This window comes from Diceros bicornis, chromosome 3 (assembly GCF_020826845.1).
Source record: "Diceros bicornis minor isolate mBicDic1 chromosome 3, mDicBic1.mat.cur, whole genome shotgun sequence".
Classification (NCBI taxonomy): Eukaryota; Metazoa; Chordata; class Mammalia; order Perissodactyla; family Rhinocerotidae; genus Diceros; species Diceros bicornis.
The window spans coordinates 71,469,659-71,490,937 of record NC_080742.1 but is presented as its reverse complement, the minus strand read 5'-3'; the positions used below and the strand labels follow the sequence as shown (position 1 = coordinate 71,490,937).

Genomic DNA, 21,279 nt, shown 5'->3' with positions numbered 1-21,279 from the left:
GGATCCCGGGCGCGCACCGACGCACTGCTTGGTAAGCCATGCTGTGGCGGCGTCCCATATAAAGTGGAGGAAGATAGGCACCGATGTTAGCCCAGGGCCGTCTTCCTCAGCAAAAAAAAAAAAAAAAAAAAAAAAAAAAAAAAAAAAAAAGAGGAGGATTGGCGGATGTTAGCTCAGGGCTGATCTCCTCACAAAAAAAAAAAAAAAAAAAAATACATGAAATGGTTTAATTATCTTTATTTTCATTTCTAATTTCTCAACATTATAGAGTTTCTGTAATAGGTGGGACAGGCTAAGTGCTATAACAAATAGAGCCCCAGTATGTATAATGGCCTAAACACAATTGAAGCTTATTTTTCCCTCAGGAAAACAGTCCAGGTGGTTCCACGCTGGTGTATACATGGGGGTGGGGGCAAGGAGGTCATTCAGGATCCCAGGATGATTAGACTATCCCTTCTTCAATTATGGTTTCCAAGAACTCTCTGGGTATTGATATCCAGCTGGGAGAAGAAGTCAAGAGCTGCCAGGTTTTCTATGGGCCCACCCTGGGAGCTGGGCACATCTCTGTTGCTCACATTCCATTGGTTAGAACTCAGTCACATGGCCACACACCTAATTTCAAGGGAGACTGAGAAATGTAGTCAAGCCACATGCCAGAAAGAGGAGAAAATGAGTTTAAAAAACACTTAGCTGGTTTTTACCACATTCTCCTACATGCTAGGTCTTTCTGGGAAAAAACTAAAACCCTAAATTTAGATTTTTCACTAGTGAATTAGCAAAAGTATGAAGTATATGAAAGGCTAAATTTATAATCCACATGACACATAAAAGGACTTGTATTCTTAGAGAAATCAGTTCCCTGGGACAAGTAATAGCAAGAAATATCACTTATTAGTGAAAATGATTTTCATTCCATTTTATTTCATCGTGAATTAAGGGAACTACCAATAATGATATTTAGACATCCAAATATTTTACTCTGTTACTTCCTTTCTTCAGAGTTATCAAAAGTAACAAGGACATAGCCGGCAAAGCAAGTTATAGAGGAACCAAAAGAGAAGCATTGGTGGCTATCTTGGTTGTGTCAATATAAAGGTAGTAAATTTTCTGGAACTTGTTAGTGTCTCAGATTCTTCTGATTTGTTGAGGCTGGGGAAGAACTGGGTGTATGTAGAATCAATAGACAAGGAAAGAAACCCTTGATTTAAAACAATTTCCCTCTTTCTTCTGTTTCCTCTTACATAGATTCTATCTTCAATATTCCCAGAAGTGGGGATATTTCTTCAGAACCATCAAAGTGCATCTAGATGCCAACACAGGACTCAGCCAGGCTAACAGGAACCCACTGGAACCTTCCAAGGGGAGAAGTGACATAGGAGTGCAATAGGAGCTACCTGTCCGTTAATCTAGGCAATGCCTGCTTACTGGAGAGCTCTCACATAGGAAATAAAAGAAATGAAAGTGAGTTGAGCAGGAGTCTTATTCATTATGTCTAGTCCAGGGCTAAGCACAGCCCATATGTTTACACAGCATCACAGTGATTCTGATGAGCTCTCATAAGATAAATGAGGCAAGGGGTGATTCCACTCTAATGTGAAGCGGAGACTGATCAGATGGCTGATGATATTCAGGGCATGATGAAAATCTAACTCAACAAAGCATCTCTCTGTGAAATGCAATATAATTACAACAAATGTTTTCCAATGATGCATTTTGATTAAACTGGCTATAGATGACCAACCAAATTGCTCTTTGGTGTCGAGAACAAATGTAAATTGACATTTAGACGAATCACTCTCAAACACATGAAATTTGGCAAAAAAGGGAAACAAACAACTAAACAATATCACGTAGACATTTTGTTCTAGCTACTTGGAATAAAATCATTTGTCTCTATTGCCATTCCGCCTGGATTGTCGGCATTGTGTAGGTCATCCTTTCCCGATGAGAGCGGGATGTATTCCTTTTCTTGTAACATCCCCCATTTTTTGAAACTGACAAGCAACAATGAATTGTGTAATGATAATGGAAGTCACATATTAGCCCAAACATATTATAATAAATTAACCAGACTTGAAAAATTTAAATACCTTTAAGTCCAAGACACTACTTAACTTGCAAACATTACTTAAAAATGTAAGCTACCTTTTAACAGCTGAGTTTAAGTACTTTCAGTAAACATTGCCTTTTTCTATTTTTCCTTTCTTAACTGCACTGTTCTGTCAGATATTTTTTTACTGGTTTAAATTCTGAATGATGTTTTCAACCAACAAACAAAAATAAGGGCTTGTTTAATTCAGTTTGGTCAGGCTCCTACCTTTTTTCAGTTGTAAATTTGATCATATTTCTAAACTATTTCCTCTATATTTTGCACTGTGATTACAGTCATGCTCTGATAAATTTTCATAAATTCAGAGTTTATCAAGTAAGAGGTGGGTATCTATTTAGAGAAATGCGTGAGAGTATAAATGAAAATGTAGCTTGTATTTTTCAATTGATTCGACACAAAACCTATACATATGTGCAAAAATCTATAAATGAAATAACTCATATTTGGATAAATTTAGAGTTTAAAATAAAGTCCCACATTTACCTACATTCCATACACAACCAAGTAGGCCATAGAAACGAATACAAATGCTCTGAGGAGAGACCTTGCTCCATCTTTCCTCCAGAGATCAGCCTCCTGTTCATGTTGCTCAAGTGGAGGCAAATGACTGAGGTATAGAAAGTACAATCCCGCTCTCGTGTCATTAAGCACAGTGGAATTCCTGGTTGAAGTTACCAGAAACTCAACTCCTTTATAAATCTCGATTTATGTGTCTTGTTCCTGCCCCACAGGTGGGCATGGATTTCCAAGTACAGGCTTGCATTCATCAATGTAAAACAGTAGTAAAAAGATGTAAAAGGTCATAATAACAACATGAGGAAATTCAACGGAGAGAAATGACTACTTGGAGAGTCTAAAGAAAGCAAATACTATTTGAAGGCCCAACTTTCCAATAATTCTCGTCGGCCCAGTCCAATTCCTGTGCTTTTTATTCTGATTCTTTTGAGTAAGATAACTCAGTTTAATGCATCCCCCAAAGCTGAAGCTTGCCTTGATCAGGATATAAAATAAAGTTCCGTTTTTGGTAGCACAGGTTTGCACTAGTATTCCTGGCAACAGTGAAACTTCCGGATTCTCACTGTAAAAAATCCCAGTCTTCCATATAAATTGAAAGTCTTCAGGTCAGGAAGGCTACTATGCTGTTAGAATTTGCATGTTTGGGTATATTCCCACTTTTACATAATCCAAGATGCATAAACTGGAGCACACTGAAAAATGAGATACAATCCTTTCTAGTGCACTCCTCACCTGCTTGTTTCCTGCCCATTGTCTGTTCCCTCCATCCTCTGTTCCCCGCAGTAAGAGGGAAATCAAAGAAAGCACTAGACTTGAGTGATAGGACTGTCACCGCAGATTCTTTTGGGGAAAAAAAAGATCTCTATTCTTTTCTAGTTCAATTAAAGTATTTCAAAGTAATGTGATTGGTAGATTGCACATAACTACCACCACCACTCTGCTCAGGCACTCTCTCTTTTAGTAACTCTTCCAGAACCTCCGAGTCCAGGTCAGGTGCCAGCCCCTGTGCTTCTGCCTACCTTTGCGATGATCACACTAAGTTGTAATGATCGCTTCTCTCATTTGTCGTCTTCTGTTAGAAATTTAGCACCTTGGAGGATCATGTTGTATGCATCTAGCACAGATTCTTAGCTCAAAAAAGCTAGATGAATGAATGAAAAATGCAACATCACAGAAGTTACCGAAAATATTCTGAGCTTAACTTTGTTAAGTGATCAGCTGGACTCTACTCTGTGGTGACATCTTAGGGAGAACTGATATCACAAGGTTTCTGATATGGGGCAGCAGAGTTAATCTGATGAGATGGATGAATAAAAATCACTTCCTCTGGTGGGATCAGAATAATAGTGCAGGCCTCCTGATTGCCAGTCTGAAGCTCTTACTACTCATGACTCTGGTGTCCCTGTGCGTACGTGAAGTGAATTTCTGTAAAATGTCCAAATAATATGTTTCTTCTCTTGAATGTTTGACATAGTAGAAAGTGAGTCAAATAAAAAAATGTCAGTATATAAGGTGTTTCAAAAAGAAAATATTTATGTTACATGTTTTTTTATTTTTGTAATTGGTATGCTTTAACATGTATTTGTCTTTGGAATAGAGTTATGATTATAAAAAATTTCTGGGTAGGATGAGAACTTAATTGTCTTAGCAATGAGAGAGAAGAGTTTCAAGATCACTTTATTTATATTTTACTCATGGAGAATGAGAAATAGATGTACTGGGAAAACCTTTTGCTAGCCTACTCCTCTTCATAAATGGAGCTTTCTTAAAATCAGTGCTATTTCACAGTTGTAATTGTGAATGTTTGCACTATTATCTCTGTGCTGTGTGGTGTCTGAGTGTATGCACCTGTCTGTAGATTACCAAGTCCTGTGATTCTGAATACAAAATGTCTTTTTCTGGCTCTCCCTCCTTTGCATTTCCTCTGCCTCTGCTCTAGTTCTGATTTAGGCAAATAAATCAGAATTTAAAATACAGATTTTTTAGATTAAAAACAATGCTCAGGGGCTGGCCCGGTGGCGCAAGCAGTTAAGTGCGCGCGCTCCGCTGCGGCAGCCCGGGGTTCGCTGGTTCGGATCCCAGGCGCGCACTGACGCACTGCTTGGTAAGCCATGCTGTGGCGGCGTCCCATATAAAGTGGAGGAAGATGGGCACCGATGTTAGCCCAGGGCCGTCTTCCTCAGCAAAAAAAAAAAGAGGAGGATTGGCGGATGTTAGCTCAGGGCTGATCTCCTCACAAAAACAAAACAAAACAAAAAAAAAACAATGCTCACACACTGTAAAAATGAAAATAAGACAGATATTTAAAAAGATCTCTTCACTCTTCACCAGTCATGCTTTATTACCCAGCTGGCTTCATGCGCATGTGACCCAGGCAGTGGCACAAGGTCCGTGCGGTAGAAGGGTCCTATGCTTGGTTTATTGCTCTGCTGTTGCCTTCTTGAAATTCTTAGTAATTTTGAACACAGAGTCCTGCATTTTCATTTTGCTCTAGGCCTCTCAAAATATGTAGCTGGTCCTGTCACTACCCCAGCCCTCTCCCACTCTCCTCCACTTATGTAATCATTTTTAACTGTTACTTCCAGGAATTTTCTGTGTATGTAGGCATGTTTGCATGTATGCATCAGTTTTTACATGGATGGGATTATTCTGTATGTGTTCTATACTTTCTTTGGCTCCTCAATGTTGCATGATGGAATTTTTCCATTAAACAGCCTCTGCCTCCTCAGCACCCATTTCCTCCTTCCCCTAGGCATTCTCTGTACTGCTGCAGGATGGTTTTTCTAATTCTGGTTGTGCCACTCCTCTGCTAAAAATCTGTAATGCTTCCCTGTTGTGTGTAGAATAAACTAGCATCCTGGTACACAAATCAGACTCTGTAGGACCATTGCCAATATGCTGGCAAATTTGAGTTTCTGAGCATGCAGGTGTGAAGGACACCTCCGGACCAGGAGAATCGCTAAGATAAGCCCTCACTGCTAAGCAGCCAGCCAGCTGGTCTCTGCTAGGATCACCCAACCTGAAAATAGGCTTTTATTTTCAGACTCTGCAACATCATATCTCTCTAACGGGTAGGAAAAAGGGATCTTCCCTTTTTCTTACCATTACTTTGTAGAGTTGCTAATAATCAGCCTTGAAATTAGAAAAGACAGTTTAAAAACTGCATGTTTGTGTCCCCCCCCAAAATTCATATGTTGAAACCCTAACTCACCAAGTGATAGCATTAGGAGGTGGAGCCTTTGGGAGGTAATTAGATGAGGTCATGAGGGTGGAGGATCCGTGAAGGGATTAGTGTCCTTCTAAGAAGAGGAAGAGACTAGAGCGCTCTCTCTCTGCCTTGGGAGGACACAGCAAAAAGACAGCCAATGGAAGCTGGGAAGAGGGCTCTCACCAGAACCCAACCATGCTGGCTCCCAGATCTTGGATTTCTCAGCCTCTAGAACTGTGAGAAATAAATGTCTGTTGTTTAAACCACCCAGTCTATGGTATTTTAAGACACACAAGGAAGAAAGCTTTCAGCTTTCTACAGAGTTGATTAATCTACAGCATAGGCTTAGATCATAGGCTTCTTATTATTTCACAGATGAAGAAAACGAGCCTGAGAAACAGGACCTGTCATGTCGAAAGCCACAGAATTTACTGATGAACTCAAAGTAACATCTGCCTTTCAGGTTAATAGACTGTGACATTTCGGAATTTTCCTGAACACTCTGAATTCTGAGGTCAAACAGTATTCTGAAAGAGCTTAGAGAAGTTTGATCGTTATGGCAACAACTATTTTCACTGCTTCCAGTCCTGTATTTCTAAGCTAGCGGGGTTGGATTGTCCAAGTTGTTGGTTAAAAATGCCTGAGTAATAGTCATTCACATACATGTGTGATCATAGGGGAATTATTCAATCTTTCTGAGCTTAAGTAGAAAACAGATAAAATGATATCAATCTCATAGGATTGCAATTAGGAATAAACAAGATTTTAACTTATCCATTTACTCAACAAATGTTTATTAAGTGACTATTATGTATCAAAAATTATGCTAAGCAGTGACCTTATGGCTGTGATTCAAACACATTCTCTACCCTCATGAAGCTTATACTCAGGTAGGACTTAAGGTGTAAAAAAGTTAGCAGCAAGTTCCTTGCACAGAATCAATGCTCAGTTAATAATAATATTAACTGATGGTTAATAAATTTCTAAACATCTGTTTTCTTCCCTTCCCTTTTTAAAAGTAACTAATACTGCTGCTTTATCTTTAGAGATATTCTGAATCATGAAAATTGGGGTATTTATACTGAAATCACCTTGAAGAAGATGCCCATCCTCCTGCCCTGCCCCTCACCCCCCCCTCCATTCTTCTTAAATTTTTCCTAGTAGGAAGTCCGAACATAGGCCTAATCTGAAAAACTGGCATACATTCAGTCTAGTGCTCTTTTCTTTATGCATTAATACAGCTTTTGAAAAAAATCAGTTTTTAAACTCAGTCTCGCCCATGTGTGAGAGCTTACAGTTTGTTAGGAGATGGCCATCTAATAAAAAGGACTTTGAAAATCTAGATGAGGATTACTTACTTCATGTTAACCAAGCATCTCAGTCTATGTGCCCAGTTCGCATGTCCGAGAGCTCTGCCGGAATCTACCTACTCAGAGTGCACCTAGCAAGAAGACACTGCATGTCCAAGAAATCAGCTTAGAAGCCTCACTAAAGGAAAAGCAGCCTAGTGAGGTCCATGCGAGACCTGCCCGGGAATGTGAAAGAAGATCAGCAAAGTTAGTGTGGAAACAATGCCATGCACTTGGTAAGCTCTAGCAGAAGTGAGTCTTACATGCAAGAACATTTTATTGTTTGTGCAAGCCACAGATGTCTGTTTTAACCGCAGGGCCTTGCTCGAGCTGCAGTTGACAAGGCCAGCTGCTCTGAACTGCCAACTGTGAGTTGACGTGGCAAGCTCTTCCCAATTTGTGCTGAGAAAACCAGCATGGAATTGGGTCAGCGCAGGACATGACTTTAATATCCTCCATCTGTCAAGTAGACTTATTTGAAAATAATTGAGCATTTTGAGCAAGAACTGTTAAGGGTCTTCTATGGTAACATTTACACACAATCCAGAAAGCTAAATTGCATTCAGTTAGTTATCCTCTGCAGAGTGAGAGAGCAGGAATTGGTCTAGTAAATACAACTGTATGGCTTTTGGTGCTGCAAGTGGCAGAAATTAAAGGCTTCCCCCACTGGATCCAGAACCTACCTTCCTTCCTCCCAGGCACTGCTGTAGTTGAGGCTTAGTTAGGGCACCATATTGGCAGTTGTGGGGTTGCCAAGTTATTTCTCTCCAGTCACAGGTCCTGTTGTCTGAACAACTAAGGCAAGGCACGATCCATTGGCCTGAAATAGACAGCAAAACTTCCTTTGGTTCAGTTTCTACTGGTAAAATTATAGCTTGCAAGTAACTTTAGAATTCAGCTATGGTACACCATTACAGAAATTACAGTCAGAAGACTACTTTTATCATATAAATCCAGTGGGGCAACGCATGGCCTCCTGCCAACTAAATGAAATTGCAACATGTAGTAATGTTCTGAAATAACACAGTTCATGCTGAAATCAAGTATGAGTTCTGTTCCGTGAAACCACATACTTATAAAAATTGAGTGATTGGGTACTACTCAATTGTTACTCATTTTTAAATAGTACATTAGGCACTTAATAGGACCAAAGTAGATGGGGAGCCACTAATATTGAGGCAATTGGCCGCAAACAATATTAGCCTAATGCACGCTTAGGTTAGCAATCCAATAAGAGAGAGATTCCCTGTTCTCAAGAGAGTCAAGATATAAGAGAACCCCTTTCATATTCTGATAATTTATTATTCTGAAGACTAGTGATTATTCCATAATTTGATTGATGGCCGTTTTGGTGTGAATCTCTTCACCTGTTTCATCATTTCTTTTTTTTTTTTAATTTTTTGTTTATTGCAGTAACATTGGTTTATAACATTGTATAAATTTAAGGTGTACATCATTATACTTCCATTTCTGCATAGATTACATCATATTCAGCACCCAAATACTAATTACAACCCATCACCACACACATGTGCCAAATTATCCCTTTCGTCCTCCTTCCTCCCCCCTTCCCCTCTGGTAACCACCAATCCAATCTCTGTCTCTATGTGTTTGTTTGTTGTTGTTATTATCTACTACTTAATGAGTGAGATCATACAGTATTTGACCTTCTCCCTCTGACATTTCATTTTGCATAATACCCTCAATGTCCATCCATGTTGTTACAAATGGCTGGATTTCATCGTTTCTTATGGCTGAGTAGTATTCCATTGTGTATATATATCACATCTTCTTTATCCATTCGTCCCTTGATGGGCACTTAGGTTGCTTCCAAGTCTTGGTTATTGTGAATAACGCTGCAATGAACACAGGGGTGCATGTATCTTTACGCATTGGTCTTCACCTCTTTCTATCTTTTGCCTTTATTTCTTCAGCTGTTGGATGAGTTGTATACTATTATTCTCACGTGATCAGTGTGAGGATTTAATGGGATAATGTATTCAATGCATCTAGCACAGCTACGATATCATATTCACCTTTGTTATTAGCAGACTTCAGGCTCAACGCAGGTCATAAGCGTTAGTTCAATGTTTATAAGATAAATAAATATTCTCAGTGCATTTAAGATATTTTCTATTTTATTGATAAAGTAATACGTATTCAGAATACTTCAGCTTTTGGTGTGGCTACCTTAATAATTTATAAGAAAAAATCAAGAAATGATTTTTGTTTTTCCCTTGTTCATCTTTTCAGAAATGGCGTTTGAACCAGCACATGAGGTAGAGTGGTCATTTATCTCCTGTGTGGAGAAGATCCTGATGTCACCAGCAACTCCCTGCTCTACCCTAAAGGTCTTATTACGTTACTACTATATATTTCTCTATAAAATATTGAGGAGCTAAACATTCCCAGCTACTTTTTGAGTTAGAAAGAAAAAAATTTCACAACTTTGTCCATTCTGGCTTTTATTTGTGGTATTGCTAGCAAAAGTATCTGGTGTGATTAATTTTAGTGGGAAGAATTTCTACTTTCAGGGGATGACTATCATGTAGTTTACATTTCACGACCTCAGGGATGTCAGAATTGTGTATGTGAGTGTGTGCCTGTGTGGAAATAGTTACAAATAATAAAATATGAAAGCAGATCTAGTTTATGGTGTACTAGTCGATCACAGAAAGGGAAAAAAGTGGGGGTATATTACGAGAGAGAAACTGAAGGAGATAAAAGAAAATATTATTTTCTAGGAGGATTTTAATTTAATACATTATTGAAATGTCTATCTTATTAGATGTTAGGTATGATTGGTATTAAATACCATAATAATTAAAAAAAATAGCTAACATTTTCATAGCACCTGCCAGATGCTGGGGATATTCTGAGCACTTTAATACACTAACTTATTTAAGCCTCTTAACTATAATGCTAAACCTCAAAAATATATAATCAGGTTACAAGGTTACAATTTACACATGTAAAATAATTACCTCATAATAATATGTAATGCATAATTGAGTAAAAATATCTGTGTGGTCCTGACACATACACCTGGGCTCTGTGGACCTCAACACGGCACATTAAAGTCACCTAGAGAGATTTTTAAAATCCCCATGCCCAGGTTGTAGCCTAGACTGATTAAATCAGAACCACTGGGTATGGGCCTCAGGCATCAGTATTTTTTTAATGCTTTTCAGGTGATTCCAATATGCAGCCAAGGTTGAGCACCACTGTTTAACTTGGACAAATCACTTAATCTTTTCTCTATAAGGAAAATATGTATAGCACCTGCCATAGTGCCCGATACCTAGATTGATGAATATATGTTACTCCTCCACCCCCACCTTAAATAAGCCATGGTAGTTCAGAATAAAGAAAGCACCAGGGGAGCCAGAGTTGTCTGGAAGGTTCCATGGAGCTCACAAAATGTAATTAGGTCTCATGGATAGATAAGATTTGGAGAGATGAAATGGGTGGCACTTTAGGGACAGTGACGAGGCGGGCCTGACAGGAGTGAGACTAAAGAAGTGACTGGCCTCCACAACAGAGTGTATATATTTGAGGGAAAAAGAAGGTCTGCTAGGTGAAAGGTTTTTCCAAAGTTTCCAGATGTAGAGAATAGCAGTACTTCTAAAAGATACAACACAGAGAGTTTAGGAGAGGTGCTGGTTTTTGAATAGCGAAATGAAGACTAACCTCAAAAGTATTTGTTTCTCCATCCAATTCTCTCTTGTAACTTTTCTGTGTTTTTCGTTCAGAATATATCTTGCTTTCTAATCCTAATTTTGCTCTGGCATACAGAGTTTGCAATCAATCATCAACCCCTTCACATGTTTGCATGGCTCCTTCTAATACTATGTGGTTTAGACACAGACTTAAGTTTAACCTCTGTTGATGAATCTCCTCAAGGAAATCTACTTCCGGAGGATCCTTTTCTTCATAGACATGTGCATTCAGTGGGGCATCTAAAATCCTCTTGGATGTGGTTGTAATCCTCTTTTACAGATGAGGTAAACTGAGGTCTAAAGAGTTAAATGACAGAAGTAGGATCATGCTGTTAATGACAGGGCTAGACCAGAAATGAGGTCTCCCAGTCTCTAATTTGCTGATCCTTTTCTCATGTTAGGCTAAGTCAGCACAAAATCATTGGTTGAAAATGAAATATAGCTCAACAGTCTCTTTGGTAGCACTCATAGGGAAACCCACAAACAGGTTGTTATGATGAACTTACCTTTATTTTAAAAAGCTGAATTTATTCATTGGGTTCATGTGTGGACAGAGACTATGTTTTCAAAAAAAGATTGTTAATTTTCTTTCTAATAGGATGGCAGTATGTTGGGGCCATAAATGTATTTCTGCTACTGAGATTATGTTTAGTAATATTTTGAAGGGTTCAGTTTTCATCAGATCCTTGAGCATCTAAGAGCACATGCATCCTCTCCCCCAGACACTCTCTCTCTCCCTAACCTTGCTGACAGTTAATTTTGTACAAATTGAGGCCTTCTTTGGTCATTTGCTGCTAAGGTTGAAGAAACAAGTGGCCAACTGCATGCACAAAGATTCAAATACGGGTGCAATTAGTTTGTGGGCATAAAATCGCATGCACATAAAAAAGACGTCTGATTGGGTCTCTGAAAACTTGGCCCCAATGGTTCATACTGCTATATATTTACACAGTCATAACTCTTTGCATTTTTGTATTAGTTAACAATGTCTTTTTTTATTGTGAGTTAGTAACACTGCTTGAAATAGACATCTGTATAACATCTGCAGGACTGGAGTTTCTTGACATTTTAAATGATAACAGCTTTCAACTAAAATTGTCAAGAAGAAGGACATAAATTCTATGTTATATATTTAAATGTTGAATGAATCAAAGCTGTGATTTCTGAAATAAAGTATGACATATGTTTTAGAGAATAACATTCTGAGGAATGACATTGCCTTTTGAGAGAAGTTACTTGATTTATAATTATGACTTTATATTTAACACAAGTTAGATTTCAGCCATTTAAGTGAATCAGATTGGGTGATATAATGGAGGAAAAAAATTCAACTTTGTGACTTAGGGCCATGGTGATATGCAAAATCATATAGATGATAGCACTAATTCCTGACTCTATAATGCTATAAAATAAAGCAGTATTTACTTAAGGAGAAAAAATACATCTATATTTTCAAATATTAGAAGTATTAAAGTGTAAGTTGTCATATTTCCTTGCTGAAAATAAGACATGATAAAATCTTTTGTTTACATTATCATAAAATGCAATCTGAACTACTTTCCTTAAAGGTAATTCTCATTGGCTAATCATCATATACATTTCTTCTTTCTCCAAATTAGAAGAACTATTTTTTCTTTCTTAATCAAGAGATTTTATTCTTAGGTTGTGTCTTACAGTTAAATTATTTTCTAAAGACTAGATATCAACTTAAGAATAAAAAAAAAATCCCTCCAAATTATATTAGCTAGTGTTATTGAAAAGACATTTTGACCATCATGACATTGGCAAGGTGAAAAAATTGATCCAGTTCTGCCAAATAACTGTAATGTGCTGTGAAAATAAGATTTTGGAATCAATCTGTGGCCTCATAAGCTGAAGTCAGAGACCCTAAATAAACTTCCTTCCAATGTTGTCACCATGACAACTTCTTTCAACAGGGGGAAGTCGTACCACGAAGGAAGGAGATCATTTCCAGCAGCAAAAAATCCATTCTTGCAAACTGCTGTTCCCAATCTCACTCATTTACTTTGATTCTTTAGGTCTTTAGAATCTCAAGGGTGGACCAGTTATCCATAATTGATTGTGCCCTGGCTGCTCAGAGTCTTCTGTAGAGGGAGGAGGGCTTGGATCTTGGTTTTAGTTCAGCAACCACTTTTAAATCATATATTAGACACTGAAAGATGAATAAAGGACAATCTCTTCTCTGGAGAAACATACAATCTAGGGCAGTCAACAGTAAAAACTTATTGCTAATGCACCTTTGACATATTAATACGCATACACTGTAATGGATGTACATATACTTCTATATGTATATATTATGTCCATTATAAAATGAAAATAAGAATGATTAGATAAAAATAAAAGTACATATATTTTTATCTTTACTGGCACCATCCCTGTGGATTGTCCTGGGCCTCTCCCTCCCCTTGTTCAGATGCATCATTCCACTTTGAAGACTACTGATTAGAGAAAGGGAGAGAAACACGTAAATTAAACACCTGAAACATGATGAGGTAAGTGCTATTGCAGACATGTGCCCAAAGTATTCTGAGAGCACAGAAGAGAAGGTAGTCTGGGTAGGGGTGGAGAATGGGGGAGTGCTAAAGAAGGGCTTCCTTCTTTAGCAGGAGAAGTAGGCCAAGATGGGAAGGAGACTTTTAGGAGCAGGGAATAGCACGGACAGGAGCCTGGAATCCTGAAGCAGCAGCATTATCGGCATTAAGTGAGGCCGAGGGGCTGATAGGAATTCGGAGAGATTGGAAGGGTCAGATTGTGGAGGCCTGGAATTGTCAGGTGAAGGAGCATGGGCTTGATTGGGGAGTCAATTTTGGGGGCTTCTCTAAAGAGGCCTCACTACTCAAGTTACCAGAAGGCCCCTGTTCTACGACAGCCTCCACAGTAAAGACCAGGCATGGAGACAGCTTCGTATCAGGGCCTGGCACAAGTTACTTATTTAAATTTAATTTAATGGACAGAAGAAGCTACCACTTCTTGAAGAATCTCAGTAATGTATTTCAACTTTCTGTTGAGGAATTTTTGACTTGGTTCAGTAGGAGGAACAGAATTAAGTTGTTTTATGATTCTCATAAATTGTCATCTGATAAAAAAATACTTAACTAGACACACTGGTGTCTCCTTTGTATGTAAGAGTATATATCTCATTTAGCAGAAATCATAAATCATACCACCGACACATCATAAAGGGTAAATCCCTCCCTATGCACTGACTGTAATTTATTATTTAGAACACATGTTCAAGAACGGGGATATGCCCATGTTTGCTAACCGTGCATGCCAAATTGCAATTTGTCCTGCCCATTTGTGAAACTCATTTCTCATTCGAGCTGTGGTGTGAAGTTCATGGCAAGGGGAGAAAAGCTCCTGAGTGTTTTCTCAGACTTTTTAGATGAAGGGAGACCTGGGGTCAGGAGGCCAGAGTGGTAACCAGGAATCTCAGAGAAGATGCTCCCTACTCGTCTTGTCACCTTGGAGGTATTTTTAGTCCCAGCTCTGGCTTGACCCCACTAGTCTCCACTGAAAGAGGAGGGCTGGGGAAGGAGAGAAACAGAGAATGTGGATAGTGGCACCAAAGTCTCTCATTCCAGGTCTGCGCTAGGCTTAGGTAGGATTGAACACCGTGAGTTGAATTTGACATCATAATTTTCCTACCTCTATTAATACTTAACATATGGGAGACATTAGTGACCATTCCAAAGATTTTTTTTAATTAAAAGAAATAATTTAAAACTGAACATATATACTCTGCAGTTCTTTGATTCATAAGGTCAATAGATATTTATTTTGTACCTATTCTGAGAAATTAGAGTGTTAAGTGAATTGATACAGTGTGAACAAATCAGACTCTCTGCCCTTATGCAGCTGACAGACTGAGAAGGCTGATATCAAGCAATTAGTTGCATACTTAATCATTTAAATAATTGGTGTAACTGCTGTGGAAGAAAGCGCAGGGTCTATGGGAGTATAGAATAAGGAAACAAATCAGAACTTAAGGAAGGCTCTCTGGCACAAGTGACTTTTGAGCTGAGATCTGTAGATGAGTATGGATTAACTAGGCAAAGAGTAGAGGGTGAAGAGAAAAGCATTTGATTAATCAAAATATCTCACACATTAAAACCAAGCATTTACATGAATTATATGTGTCACAGTTCACGCTAATAAAAAAGTGATGTATTACCTTGATTTTTTGTGCAAGCATAGTTTAAATAAGCATATACTTATGTATATTAAAGGATTTTCTTTTAAGAGAAAAGGTATACAATGTGATAGTCACCTTTTGTGTCCCCAGATGGACAAATCTTTATCTCACGCTGTGAAATGGCTTCAATGTAGTCAGAGGAAATAGGCTGTAACCCACAGGTTTCCTCCGGGTGAATCAGTAAGCCACAGTCCTGCAGTAAAATGATAGAAATTAGCTGTCACAGTAATTAACCTGACCTATAATAATAAAATATAAAAAATAAGATTTTCTGTGCCAAATAACTTTTATTGATAAAAGGGAGCAATTCTTATTTACCTTTCTTGGGGTATTGACGTATTAATAGTTTTTGTGCTATAAGTAGCTACTTGCATTTGGGGATTAATATAAATTCTAATGACAATTTAATATTTATTTTGGCATTGATATTGATGTTATTGCTCTGCCAATTTTTAAAGAAATAGATGCAATTTTTACTTTAAAAATATACCTATGTGTTGACTCATTAAAAATATAACATACCATAATAGAAGACAACATTACCCTGTAATATTGTGGAAAAGAGAGTTAATGTGAGAAGGGAAATGGAAATATTTGGGGAAAATATTAATTTATCAGATGAATTTCACTTGAGTGAACATTTATTAAAGACCTTGATATGCCAGGAATGTAATCAAATACAAATATTTTATTCAAAACATGTTCATATATTTATAAAAGTAGGTAACATCTCACTGCAATGAATATCATCATAGAGGTGTTCTGTACTAAGCAACGCCTTCCATAGTCTGACATGTGCAGTCTGAACAGCAGATCGTTGGCTCTCTGAGACATCTCTCCTCATCTCTTCTCCACTCCAGCAGTTCAGACCACTCTCATTTTCTCTAGCTTATTCTACAAAGCTATTGGCACCTGTACTTGTTCTGTGTCCTTTTATGCTGCCTCACCTGGTTCCCCTGCTGCCTTTCTCACCTGGTTCCCTCAGTCCATCATGATTTAGGGCAGGTAAAAATGCTATAATCTCTATCAGGAATGCTTTCCCCCAAATTTTGCGTAGAGAGCATCTTTTTGGGTGTTAGTTCTCAGCAAGGCATTCTTGAAATTCTAGAACAATTATGTATCCTGCTTTTGTCCATGTCAGCACCATTTGTTTCCTTCATACTTTTCACCATTTGGTAATTAGGTTTGTTATTTGTTTCTTTTCCACAAGACTGAATGCTCTATGAGAACAAATAATTATTTTACTCACACATATACCCAGTACCTACCACAAAGTAGGCAACAATAAACATTTATTGAATGCGTAAAAGGTGAGAGTGGTCTCCCTCTCTATAGCATAAATTCTCAATAATGGAGAGAAATAATTGTTTGACCTCTTATTTGCTTTGTAACTCTGCCTTTAATGAGCAATTTCTAGTCAACTTCCCTCATACTCTCAAATATCCTAATCCCCAACTCAATTCCCAGATCTCATACAAAAACGTCCAGGATATTAAGAAACAAAAGGAACTGGGTGGGTGTACAGACTTCTTGAAATCTTGATTTGGTATACATATTTTCATTTTTAATTCATGACTGAAAGTGGAGTTTACCATACTAATTAAAGATTAGAAATGTGATTTGTATTAAAATGTTCATTATAATAAATCAATTAAAAATAACACATAGTTTATAATAATGTGAGGAGTTTTAGTCTTAATAAACATCTATGAGTGACATATTTGTGTGTGTGGGGTGTGTGTGTGATATCTATCTATACATTTGTTTTTGGTGGAGACTAGACCTTTTGTTTAAGGCTAGAAAAAAAAGGTCATTATACATCTATCAGATTGAAAAAAAATGTTTATATCCAACGTTAGGGAGGGCAGTGAGAAAAAATTACCATTATACACTGCTGATGGGAGTGTGAATTAGTCCAGCTACTTTGGAAGGCAGTTTATACTAAAACTAAAAACTCACAGACTCCATAGCCCTGAAGTCAGACTTCTTAGCATCTACTGGAGAGAAACCCTCATGCAACACATAAAGAACACGTATAAGGACAGATCTAAATGGACTAACATGGAGAGATTTCCAAGACATATGATTAAGAAAAAACCGAAGAACATGTTTTGTTAAAGAACAATATATGCCATATGAAACACACCATAAACATGCCACAAAGTCACCTAAATTCAGGTACTTCAGATTGAGATGTTGTGTTCAACTTATTAATAAATAAATAAATATTTTATATAAATAAATATATATCTCTCCACGCAAATAATGTTGAAATATTTCTAAAAGACTGGATTTAGATAAACCTTTGCCTGAAAATGATTGTATGGGGTCTCTGTGGTATGCGTGTGCATGATGGTGTCCTGATAGTCATCTGGAGGGCGTTGGAAAGAGAACCCAGAACACAGCTCTAGCCAGTCTCCCTAGATACAACTGGCAAGTATCAATCAATGAGAAAGACATACTGTTACGTGTGCTGATGGCTTGTCTTGTGGGGAACCAAACTGATGAGTGGGTGGGGGATATTTCAAGTGGGTGGCCTTTCTGAGGAGACAACTTCTGAACTGAAGAATGCAAAAAACTGGGGGATGAGAATTCTGAGAAGAAGGAATTGCATGTCAAAGGCCATGAGGAGGGAAAAGAATTTATCTCATATCTTGGGTTAAAAAAAAAGTAAGTCATTTTTTAAAAAAAACGAAATACTGACAATCTATATATTTTTTTGTGAAGAAGATCAGTCCTGAGCTAACATCTGATGCCAATCCTCCTCTTTTTTTCTCCCACTGAGGAAGATTCGCCCTGGGCTAACATCCATGCCCATCTTCTTCTACTTTATATGGGACGCTGCCACAGCATGGCTTGCCTAGCAGTGCATCGATGTGTGCCAGGGATCCGAACCTGCGAACCCTGGGCTGCAGAAGTGGAGTGCGTACACTTGACCGCTGCGCCGCCGGGCCGGCCCCCCCAACAATCTATATTTTAATAATCAAATCATGGAATCTTTTCTTAAGATAGCACCTCCAAGGTTATCTACCATAAATTCCTCACTCAGAGGAAGAATGATTAATTCATCATGTGGTCCTAAGCATTTTTGTATACATCTTTAAAATGGAAAGGTATTAATTGAATATCTAGAACGTGCAAAGTGCCACACTGAGAATATGAGGCCCTGACCTCAAGAGACATAGCCTAGCTCTTCATCAGAAGTTTCTTCTTAATCTTGAACTGAAATCTGCATCTCATTTGTTCTAATTACCCTCTTTGGTACAGCTTAGAACCAATTTACTGTAATAATATATAAGCATGTTCTGATGTGACTTCAAACCTGCTGGCACAAATGATTGGCAATAGAGCATGATAATATCTTAAAATGTTCAATCTTTGTACTTTCTGAACACACAGGATCCCACATATGAGCCACGATAACAGAGTCAACATAATGCAGGACACAGAGAAGCATAGTGTGAGTGGGAGCCAGACTGAGTGACCTGCTACTTAAAATCTCAGCCTTGTCTTTGTGTTTGAATCATTACCTGGCAAGGTGCTGTCTCTGCCTCAGTTGGAGGTACCCACAGGGTACTTGTTTTCCAACAGACAGTAGGTCAGGCCTGTTGGTTCTAACTAAACAACCAAGACTCTAGTAAATTCCAAGATAGGACAGGAATCAAAGTGATATTGCAAGGGATAGACAGAGCAGAGACTGGAGAGGGATGTTAGATTTTGAAAAATGAAATTTAAAGTCATACCCTCTTGTCTGTAGTTTAGGCCAAAGAGTATTCTATTGTATTCTGTGCTTCCTTTTGAATTTCTCTTTAGCAGTTAATCTTTGTTTGGAGTTCATACATCCTAATCTTTTATGTTAAAGTCTTCACTACTTTGTAAAGCCAAGACAGCCCACTTGAGTGGATATTAATCATTTTCCGGGGGCAGACGAACAGTGTTACCCTTAAAGTTGAGTGAAACAAAGCGTATAGCCAAATGCAGACTCAGGTCCAGAGACTGCCTGAGAGAGTTGAGGGAGACAGGAAAGAGAAGGCGGCATCAACATAGCTAGGTGGGCCTCGTGCACAGTTTAGGGCATAAGGGAATAGCGGCACATGCTGGAGAGAGCACCACTGCGTTAGGAGTCGCACTCGTGAATTTTAGCTCCAGCTTTGCCGTGAGCTGGTTGCGTGATATCGAGTAAGTCACTTGATCTGGTTTTCCCAACATAAAATGGCGAACAGTGGAGAGAGGAGAGGGACGGAGAGAGAGAGGGGCAAGAATTGCGTGAAATGTTCTCAAGTACTGCAGCAGGGGGTGTTAATGGTCAGCACAGTATCCATTCTCCCTTCTTCCTTTCTCAAAGCAAGACCTGTGCTTTGTTGTAGGTAGCAATGCATCTAGCATTAAAAAACCAAACAAAAGTCTATTTCCCAGTCCGCTTTGTAGCTAAGCTTGGCCATATGAAACAATTCTAGGCAAAGAAATGCAGAACTTGGCTATTGATTTCTGGAAAAGTTTTGCTTCCCTGGCGCCACTTTTTCTTTGTCACTCTGTTTCTTCTTTCCACTTGGAATGCTGATGTGAGCCTGAAGGAGGAGCAGCCATATTGTGACCATGCGGCAACCATAAACAGAAAGATAGAAAGACTTTGGGCTGCCTACCTCTGCACTTCTTGCAATGGATGAAAAACACTCCTACTTGGTCAAACCACTATGGAAATGTAAGATGCAGCCAAACTTCTCTCTTCCTCTAAGAGTCTATGAAACCTATTCTTCTCAGGCTCTATGAATTTTTTTGAGTATTCCTTTAGATCTTAAAAGTGATTAACTCCACTAATATAAAAAATTTAAACCTATCTTGAAAGGAAAGATTCATTAGCATCTCTCATTTCTTTCCTCACTGGTGTGATTAGTAATTTGGTCAGGTTCAGGCATATTCAAGAAAATGAATGACAGCTCTTCTTGTCTTAAGTATCATCTCTTGGAGCCTTAGAGTCTAGATACATGGAAAAGGTAGTATTTAGCAGAGTTGCTTAAAATGTTATTAAGCCCCGAAAGCCCCACATTTAGAGTGTATCATTTTGCTGGAGACTTCATACATTCCTGAGTGGATTGTCATAACTCTCAATAGAATGCAATCAGATCATTAACAGGGATTTTCTTGTTCAAACACATGCAGAGTACACAGGTTTAGGACATAATTTAAACAATTTCCTTAATTTTTCATGAAGTGCTGCAGTGACTAACAGAAGATATTAAGGTGCCCTGGGTGTTGGCCCTGCCCCACCCATGAATACATGTCCCCTGTTTCTTGTTACCAGTTCCCCTGGAAGCTCATTTAGTTCCTTACAGAAGTGTTTAGCCATAAAGAAATTGGTAGCATTTCTCATTTTTAATGTGATGTTGCTATATTTTTAGAGCAATACCAAATTGGACTATTTGATTTGGTAGGTATCTTTAAACCTTACCTACTTTTTTGACCCCACAGAATCATTCCTCTAAGATGAAACAATTCTCCTCTTTCCCCATTAAATAACATAAAATGCCCACCTAAATTTAAAAATAAACATTCACTCCCTGTGCCACCCAGCTCCTTCCAGAGAGACCCATTTCTTCTCCTTCCCCTGGGCTGCTGTTATTCCCAATAAGTCAGTAGTGATCTCTCAAACTTGACAATCCTGGCATGGTTGCCTCCCTCCAGAAAGGCAGAGTTCCCTTCCAGATCAGGACTTTTCTGTTTCCCACAATAAATTAGGTCCCTGAGGAGCTAATTTCACTATCTTGTTCCAAAGGAACGAATTATTTTCTGTCTTCACACTGTCTCTAAATTTAACAACTGCTTTCCTTGTATTGTAGTCAGCCAGCCATAAAATACTGAGTAGCTATTGTGTAAGTGAGAGTATTAGACACCGAATGAACATTTATAGAATAATTAGCTGAGGTATACATTAGCAATAAATAATTACAGCATAATCCATCTGAAATTATCCTTTATATGCCACAGTGATCCTAAAACAATGTTTTTCATGAAGAAAAGAGTGTAATGCATATAAATTCATATTAAGAGAGATTTATATTCTTTATGGAAGGCAATTTGGAAATATTTTGCAAATATAATTATACCACTAAGACTTTATCCTATAGCTATACTTTATAAAGTCTGTAAAGATTCATGTT

At 38.2% G+C, this 21,279-nt stretch overlaps 1 protein-coding gene across 1 annotated transcript in view; it reads right to left on the bottom strand.

The window, feature by feature from the left end:
• Window positions 1-21,279, bottom strand: part of CPED1 (cadherin like and PC-esterase domain containing 1) — a 266,766-nt gene that overhangs the window by 26,976 nt on the left and 218,511 nt on the right. Inside the window, exons 17-18 of the mRNA XM_058529011.1 lie at window positions 15,197-15,314; window positions 7,867-8,003 (exon numbers count right to left, since the gene is read on the bottom strand). Of these exons, the coding sequence (XP_058384994.1) occupies window positions 7,867-8,003; window positions 15,197-15,314 (255 nt within the window). The remainder of the gene's footprint in view (window positions 1-7,866; window positions 8,004-15,196; window positions 15,315-21,279) is intronic.